The sequence below is a fragment of the Opisthorchis viverrini genome, assembly GCF_000715545.1.
Source record: "Opisthorchis viverrini unplaced genomic scaffold opera_v5_529, whole genome shotgun sequence".
Lineage (NCBI taxonomy): Eukaryota > Metazoa > Platyhelminthes > Trematoda > Opisthorchiida > Opisthorchiidae > Opisthorchis > Opisthorchis viverrini.
Genome location: NW_008752191.1, coordinates 194,556 through 204,086, shown reverse-complemented (window position 1 = coordinate 204,086; position 9,531 = coordinate 194,556). Strand labels below are relative to the sequence as shown.

Genomic DNA, 9,531 nt, shown 5'->3' with positions numbered 1-9,531 from the left:
CTCACGCTTTCCGCGGCCATACGCCAAACAGCCCAAGGCTATGAAGCCCTAATGACGGTTTTGTGCTTTAGTTCCAATTGGCCGGCCATGTCGTGGCAGTTCTGCTGCCTCTCCTGATCCAATATTCTGGCTCCACAATACCTGCAGTTTGAAGCTTTTTTGTTTTTTGTCACGCTTTTTGTTATAGCCCAGCCACTTTTAAATCCTAACGATCAGATCTTGCGTCATATGATGTGTTCACCATTAAAGTAAAAAGCGCCCTTGTAATTTTTGACCCCTAACCATGCCACCTCAGGTGTGATGAAGTCTACTTCGTTAATGACCACTGTTTACGTCACCATCCATTTTCCCAGGAAATTCCCATTAATCGCAACCCCCATCAGTCATGCTCTTATTCTGACCGTAATACTATGATCATGCCTGGCGGCATGCTGTCCACTGGTTAGAAATAAATTATTATTATTTGATAACAGCATCTTTTACTTGCCCACCAACTGTACTGTCACCGAACTCAAATGCGCACCGGATTCTGGTCAGAGAAGAGGTCGAATGCATTTGGATATTAAGGAAAATGGCAGCAGTTTTGCAGATAAGGAATCTGTCCACGGACTGAAAAAATTATGATGATACGTGATGTTTCGAAGCCGTTCGAGGATCCGTTCCAGAAGCGAGCGTTGTAAGCCAGAAAGAAGTAGTAGCGTAGGTTTATAAGGCTGGGGTAGAGGATCCGTTCCAGAAGCGAGCGTTGTAAGCCAGAAAGAAGTAGTAGCGTAGGTTTATAAGGGCTGGGGTACACAATAAAAGGTTGAAGAAGTTACGGAATGTGTGGCAAGGACGATACTGTACGTTTGTTCTAACCCTTAATGTAAAGGCGCTTTGTGCGGCAGACCGTTAAGAGAGTTAGATACAACAACAGTGGTTTGAGGCCCAGAATTTGACAACGAGAGCGGTAAGAGAGATGTGGACCAAGTAAACAGCTTCTTCGTAAATGAGCGTTGGATGCCTTCATTTGCGAGTGTGCAACTTTGTGTACAAATGGAGGAGAATGCTGGAGAGAATTACGCGACACATGGCTTAAAATTTGCGACCATTGTGTCTGAAGGATGACAGGAGCCCAGTGGTAAAAACTAAGCTTGCGTTCAGTGGCAACCTGGAACTGCACCTAGTGGGAAAATCCAAACGTATAGAAGTATCCGAGGCAAATATCTTCCAGCTCCGTGAAATGAGTAGGAGTTCCATTAATTGTGAAAGTACCAGCCAGGATGGAGCAACAGCAGGTAGTTATGCAGGATTTTTTGGAGTAGAAGTGTAGGCGAGATTCGTTTGACCAGCGAGCCAGTGAACCCAAGTCTTGCTTATTCTGCTGAATGGTTAAGGTTTCCTAAGAGGGGGAAATGTGCAAACAACTTTTATTTCCTCCGCAAAGAGTAAGACCTTACCATGGGATATGGTGTAGAAGATGCAGTTGATGTACAGTGAGAAAAGAGTGGGGCCTAGCATGCTCCTTGAATGACCCCACTGATGATCGATAACGGAGATGATTGTACGCCCTCGATTTGCGTTATTTGAGTCCGGTGAGTCCGGTGAGATAGGTGGGGGCGAACCACAAAAATAAGGTTCCAGTGATGCCAGCGGTATTGGTTTTATGTAAAAGAGATTTATGGCCTGCCACCTTCAATCTTAAGGATTGAGATAGGTGGGGGAGAACCACAAAAATAAGGTTCCAGTGATGCCAGCGGTATTGGTTTTATGTAAAAGAGATTTATGGCCTGCCACCTTCAAATCTTAAGGATCTGGCCTTGCTCCATATTCTTCACAAAGACGCATAGTAACTGCACTTTTCCGCCCGGGCCGATTCAGCGGTGGTTGTAACGGCTACCTATCCGTTTAATTACTTCCTCAAGCTATTTTGAAGCAGCACAGACTATCCATAATCTGTTTTGCCTGCCTCACAGTCACTCGTCAACTTCGTGCCAATAATTACGACCTTTGTTTGACAGCTGGTTCCGTGAACCCGTTAAGCGACTGAAGTGATTTTTCACTGTTGTTTTTCATGGTACACTAGATGTGTATAAGGACAGAACTCATCCAGTCGACACGCAGCACACAACACCACACCCTACGAGCAATACCGTCGACACATACTCGCGCGCGCATGCAGCAAGGAATCAGTCAAACTCAACAAATCCACGGACAAGAAAGGGACACACATCATTTCGCTTACAAGCTTCCCAAAAACCTGGAGGTTTTTATATCCGTACGCCCCTAAAATGCCCAGTGTCTCGTCTTGCCGTGGATGGTCCCGGCGTATTGTCCTCAGCCAAAATTCTAGAAAACACCAAATTTGTGGTTGTTGAAGCTCCGGGTATTGCACATCCTGCTATTCTGTTTAAGAAATCACCTGTTATTATTCTTTGAGTCTGTCACTTCCAGGGTTTAATTATGCATTTGTGTGTAGAAGACAGCTTACTAACAATGTTCTCCCGTTCCCAACCACACGTGGCAGCCAATCCCCATATTTATTCCCCTTGATCAAACGAACTGAAACCTTCTTGTTTTACTGAACTATTTTCATAACTCTTACGAACTTTGGTCAGGCGTTGTGATTTTTAAGGTTGCTTGCCGTCAATATCGGTGTGGTTGTGACGATATCGATTTTGAGGCGAACTCATCTGCGCCTTATCCTCAGATTGGTGATTATACTGCCTTATTTTGTAACCCTATGATATCTGCAGAGGAGAATCCGTTGAGTACCGTGATTCCAGAAGTAGGATTTTATGGTCGTTTTCGTGGATTAGAACGCGTAACTCAAGCTTAAAAGCTGATGGCCGTAACATTGTATGAGGCATATCTCAACTATAGGAACTTAGTTGTACAAGTAAATGTGGACGAAATACCCAGCGTCATAGATCCCAAGAATGGAAGGCTTTTTAGAGTTTCCTGCTTGTTTGTTTAGGATCTCTCCTTTTTGTAGTTTACCAAACAAAGAATTTACTGTGTTTTTATTTTGCTTTCAGAAATGTTTTACGGTTTTTAGGAGGATCGGATTAGGTAAAATTCATTGAATGCCTGGAAGAACGCGCCGGAACTCTAAATAAAATTTCCTGACCGACAGCTGTGATCAGCCATCAGGCGACCACTGGAGTGACACGAAAGGGGTAATTACACGATACAGGGATATAGTCTTTGGGCACAAGCATCGTTTTTAACTCAGTCTTAACATGTAAAGATAAGACGATCACTACAAGGTAATAAAATTCTGCTACAGCCCAGAAATGCCCATTTTGAGAAGTTGCCGGCCAAATATCAAGACCCAACAAAGAACCGGACGCGGCAAAACTAGACGTGATACTTCGCCAGAAACGTCTAGCACATGGCGCATGTAGGCAGCTGTTAGACGGTGGATGTTGATGAAATACTTTTATCTGGGCGGCAACAATTTTGATCATCTGTAGCATATACGATTCCTAAAAACTACTCTTACACAACGATAACAACGGCGCATGGCATTTTTAGATCTACGATACATTAGATCCTATCCTATTGTAGCAAGTATTGGTCGAACATAACCTATTGAACTTTAGTGAAACTAATTGGTTTTATCACCCGATATTACTAGAATGTTATTATTGCCAGGCTCAAGTTTGCCTAATCAATCATCATTAGCCGAGCACATCGCCTTGGTCTGTCGTCTGATGAATGTTTGGGATAAAAAGGACCCATACAACCGTTTCAAACCATTCACAAGTTCACTCAACCACGGTGAGTAGTCGCAGCAATCCGCTGCATTAATCATGAGCTGCGTCATAGCTCACACAGACGCCCTACAAGCGGTCTGAAATCATTCTTTCGGAATCCGTTTGCCGGCTGAGTTTTCACGTGCGCTGCCTCAGAGGCATTCTCAGTATCCTTCGGACCTCCCACTAAAGTAAAATATCGTCTCCGTCAAAAGTGAATCGGTATTGAACCCAGGTCCTCGGCGATGTAGTTCTTTCGGGCGTTAAGGGGAGTTACATTAAAAACAGCAAAAGGTTCTGAGGGTTTGTTCGGTTCTTAGGGGACCGCACTAGAAGTCATTTGGGGCCAAGGTGTGATTTCCTTCCGGCCACAAAACAGCAACTTATACTAGCCTCCATAAAGAATGATTTGACAAGCTTACCTCTGTCGTGTGACAACACCATAGCATTTGACCGGGTGCACAAAACTGTGACACCGAACAACCACCAATCAAGCAATCATGCATGTCATCTATTTAGTTTGCCATGTTTTGATACGTTTGCAATGACTGCTGCTGATCCTAGTTCGATGGATAAATCCCACTGGCCAAGTTTTCAGCCTTTCGCCGAGGGGCTGTTAGGGATGGCTAAAATCAACACACAAAACGAACCCCAGAAGGCCTCCACCGGGAAACTTATGAATTACCTATGTACATGTAGCCGGTACTAACTGTGAGTGCTCGTTGAGGCTTGGGTGAAATAGCCTGAGATATTTTCAAAACATGTTAATGAGGTGGTCTTCGTGTTTCTTGTAAAGGATAAACTTATGCGTGATTGCCAGTGGTTCACATGAATGACGATTCAACGACATTTCACTGGGGGGTCTCGCGATTGATAGATTGGTTGCACCTGATACAGACACCCTCATACTGTTCAGCATTAGGTCTCCCATAATAGTAAAGCTGAGGATTATGCGACAAGCTTGGACAGTACCATTTTTTCGTCAGGCTATTGCCCACCGTAATGTTAAATTTAGAAAGGCTGCTCTTCCAGTCTGACACAAAAACCGATTCCCATTGTTCTGCGCCACAACTCCACAAGAACGATCACCTGACCGAGAAATAATTGACATCCGCCGGCAAATATCTCGCTTATACGTGCTACCAACTTCGTAAAATTTAGATATGCTGTCCAAATTCCTGCCATTTTTTTGGAGCATTTAACTCATCATTTTGGAGCTTTTTCTGACATTTGAAAAACGGCTCTCCGGACAAGTTTGTGAACGACTGCTGCTTGTTCTCACAACCCTCCTTGCTCTCATTATCTGGGCACACCGTTCGCGAACGAAATAGTTGAGCGAAATTGTGAAACGCCGCGCCCGTGAATTTCTGTCAAAAGTGACTAATCGCAGGTGTGCGCAAATAGCATCATACTTTGGCTGCACTTGCTCCAGACGCCGTCATTCCTCCGGCCCGCCTGGTCACCGGTCTACGCCCACATGGTCTTCTAACTGAATCAATCTAATGCATGGCCCTACCTGTGTCAACCTCCTCGTCTAACTTAGCTGCCACGGAAATGCGTATCCCCTGTCCGATTGCGACAGTCCTAACGTCCAGAAACCGGAGTATGTCGGCGCAGCGACGGTATGGCACTGCCATAACCAGTCCGATGGCACTCCCGCAACTATTCTTTTCCGACCCTCGACCGTCGCCTGTCGCCCACTTGAGCCTGCAATCGCAGCAACAAAAAATCTTTACGTGGCGACGATCGCCACTGGGGCGAGTTTCACCTAACCCACTGAATATTTTGTTCGAATCTAACCTACCTAGTTTTCCACTGCAATTTTGGTCTGCTACTTCCATACGTTCAATCTCATTTACGGTGATAGTTCGGCCCTACGCATTAGAACCCTCTCCCCATCGAAAATAACTCTTGCATTTGACTCCCCAAAAGTGATATCAGTTTCTGTGCAAACCATATTTCTGAGACAACTTGCCATTTGTCTACACAACGAATTCTTCCATCTTCAGCTCCGTTTTTGCTTCTTGTGAACCTGGCTATTTACCAAGCTGCCCGTGGTCACTCTTGGCCAATAATCATCTTCACTTTAAGTTCACGTCAAACGGTTTCATCATTGAACTGGTCATACCTTATGCCCATTATCCTTGTTATTTGGGTCCCCACAACCTCGCTGATTTTTCACGTAATGAGTACGTCTAGTTTTTGTACCTTCCTCCCGTTAAATTGTTGCCTGCTGAGTTCATGTTGTAATGACCCGATTGTGCCTCAATGTTACAAACAAGCTGGGAAATAAGCCTGTTATAATTAATTAGTATAAGTTGCTGCATATCTATTGTGGTCACGATAGTGGGTGACCATCCCCGGTGCAAAGCCTGATGTCACTGAGCCAGAATATGTCCAGAAAAGCAGAGGGATTGCAGGAAAACAGAACCAAAGACTGCCCCGCACGATAAAGACTGGATGCATTGTGGCCAACAGTGCGCCTTCATTGACTCCTTAGTAGTTGTCAAAGTGGTTGTGGACCTTACGCGATTTACGACGGCCTTCCCTGCGTTAGGGTAGCACAGCGTTTTGCCAAAACCTCGACAGTCCGCACAACTGACGTCATCCCGTCCATGATGAATATTTTACCGCATAAAGCGTATCCTTCAACAAGCGGAGAAGCTTATGAAATGGTAAAATGCGCTTGCTTTTGAAAAAGTCATCCATGACAGATCGCCAGATCTCCACACTAACCACCATTATGTTGCGCATGTACGACAGAATTGGCGCGCTCAAAAGAATTTACTCAAGGAGCTTCGTATTCGTGAGTAACACCAAAGTTTACAACGCCTGAATACAATCCAAGCGGGGCTACTTGCTCCTTGCGGGCGAATAACGCGGCATGCACAACCGCTGTTGGCACCCACCACTGAAACAGTCACATTCACGGCGTTTTGCGAGAACCGATAAAATAGCACTTATTAATTACGGAAACGTAGTCATCGACTCATACAACTATGGAGACGGGCACGTAACGCGCTTTTCTTAGGTATCTTATGTGATTGGCTTTTTTCAGATGCTTCCGCAATACACTGCCACAACTGCGATGGAGGGATTCAGGACCCCAGTAGCACTCCTTTAACTCAGAGCGTATCAGGAGTCGGTAGGGAAGAAACTAGCTTTTTTGAGTGGATATGCCTAATATTGTAAGGAGTCAACTTAAAGGTGGCATTATACCACCTCGCCGGGCACTCATTACAGTGTGTACTGTTGGTCGTAAAAATTCACAACACCGAAATGTGACGAATTCCCTGGCCTTGGCCTTGTCAGGCAGGATGTCTGCTCCGAAGATAGGGCATTTTCCGTGCAAAAGTTGCAAGCTCCCGCTGGTTTGCGGAGGCAAAATATACGTAATTACTTTTTGCATACACCTGAAAGCATTTGAGAATGCAGTGAGGGTAACAAACGTGGAGATTCCAAGTCGTCACTACCTTTCACTGCCTCCACAGACAAATAGGACTGGGAATGTCATTAGAAGGAGGAATTCTGCCCCCAGGGTAGACCTGAAGTTCGTTTAGGTGAACTTAAACAAACGTGCTACTACCTGAAGAGATCTTACACCGATGGACAATACCATCAAATGGTAAGCTTCCGTGTGAATTTTCCCTTGTTTCATTTTACGCTTTGGAGCAGTTTACGGTTTGCGTCTAAGGATGGGTCTCGGGTCATTGTACCGTTGGCTGGAAAGCATATACTTCATTGAAGTTCGGCGAAAAATTATCACAGACACGTTTTATTTCTTAAGCGGTACCCATTTTAGTGCTGGTTTGTTTTTAACCCAGGCAATATCCTCAAGATATTTCCTGACATCTAACCGACTGGGATCACCTCATTGTTCTCGCTTCAGCCTAAGGAAGGTAGCTCTTGTTCTTTGGCTTATCACACTATACTGAAATCTTCATACGCTCAAAGTAGAAAAAGCAACAAGAATCCAGGGTGTTACTTTCTAATACCTGTGCTTGAAACTGAACTCGAAGATGAACTAATTGGCATGATGCCTGTGACGGTACTTTTTAGTACATTTTTGATTTGCATTCGACATGTTACCGCGCGCATGCGGAATCTTTCCTTGCGGCAGGTGTGGAATGATTTTCAGTCATAAAACAAGGCGTAAAACTTGTGTATCACTTCACCTCATGGATTGAACATAGCTGTAAAGTGTGTGTGGTGTGTTGTGTGATGAAGCACAGAATGAGTGGGACGATTTGGAGAGGAACTCAACTGCTTGGCTAAGTGGGTCTCTCACAATGATGACATTTAGGTCATACCACACAAACCTGGATGATTCGCTAGCAAAGAATACATCATTATACCCTCTCATGCAAACTGTGCGCCCACAATAAATACCTCATTTCCGACTACATATGTACAGTATTTGTATAATTTCAGGCATACGACATCACGGGATGGAACTTTATACATCGCTGAATCGTGTCAATAAACCTTGTTTGAACCCCCCATAAAAAACAAAACTAGCCACTCAGTTCGTGGGAGAGAGCAAAAAAGAATGGCTTCGTGGGCCCAGTTTCCTGGCTAACCGGCCTGAGGCTGCTTCACGGGACGGAGACTGTTCAATGATCGAGTTAGTGTTCCACACAAGAGATAGCTTCTCTGAGCCTTTCTTGTTGCGAATTTCTCAGGTGGGGCTCGGCTGGTTGTTAGTCGGCCTGCCTGACGGTTGACCGAAACGATGTTACGGAACTGAGTGGAAGGTCTGAAGCCCGAAATTAAACAAATATCACATATGTCGATATTAAAACAATCAAATGTTTTGCAATTTTTAGTTTGCGAAGGCTGGGTGAAGTCAGCTGGCCGATTTCATCAAGTAGATACAAGAGGAAGGAGAGCTCAGTATGGCGTATACTATGGTACATCACAATGATAATTTTACTCTCCTATAGAAACTACAAACTGCCAGCAGCGAGTATTTGTATATATCTAACAAGCGTTATCATGTTATATGGCCTCAGTGAGTGTACCGTGGACAGACAGCCCCAAGAACTACCACGAGTGTGCAGTGTGTTGCCCCACCGCTTTGCACGACCGGGCGTTATTTGAACACTTTATTTGAACCATCACGAAGAGACTTGACCTTACCGTGGTGTGACGGTTTGCGCACCTCAGCGATCCATTGAGCTATACTGGAGAGTGTCCGGCGACACTCACAGAGTCTCTCATACCAGGTTGGTCAATGGTTAGAGGTCTGACGAACACAGTCTCCTGGCCCTCCAGGTTGTGGGTTGGAACTTGTGGCGACTTGTTCCGTAGAAATGGTAATTCATTTGCATTTCCCGCCAAACACCGCTGCCTTGCGGTTAGGCTTTTGAGCCAAAAGCTCTGGTTGAGGACCCTAATCGTCCTCCTGTCTAGGTGTGGGCGCTCTGGCAGTATCCCAGCCCACGTACAACCATGAATTGTACATACACAAATAAACTCGTGCCATATCGGCCGTCGCGTGGTGCCATCAGCCGGGTCGCCTTACTTGCTGCATACAGCAGGGCGGGTAGGCGAAAACAGGCTACTGCTGACACCTCCCTTCTTTCTCCTTCACATACATCTTCCCCCTCTCCCCACCCCATTAACAACTCTCTTCTTGTAGGCCCAGCACCTAGGACTGATGACTCCGTTCGTTATGCATCGGTTTTGCGTGCAGCATCTGCTCGTCACATGGTGCCGACATCTTCAGGAATCTCCAAATCAATCCTCAAGCCTCGACACCCAGTCTATCTGGCCGCGTTCAATGTTCGTGCTC

At 45.3% G+C, this 9,531-nt stretch overlaps 1 protein-coding gene across 1 annotated transcript in view; it reads left to right on the top strand.

Moving 5' to 3' along the window:
* Positions 1-6,913: 6,913 nt before the first annotated feature.
* T265_11603 (hypothetical protein) overlaps positions 6,914-9,531 on the top strand; it is a gene marked incomplete at both ends in the record, with an annotated part of 23,575 nt that continues 20,957 nt past the window's right edge. The window contains 2 exons of the mRNA XM_009178296.1: positions 6,914-6,979; positions 9,150-9,521. Of these exons, the coding sequence (XP_009176560.1) occupies positions 6,914-6,979; positions 9,150-9,521 (438 nt within the window). The remainder of the gene's footprint in view (positions 6,980-9,149; positions 9,522-9,531) is intronic.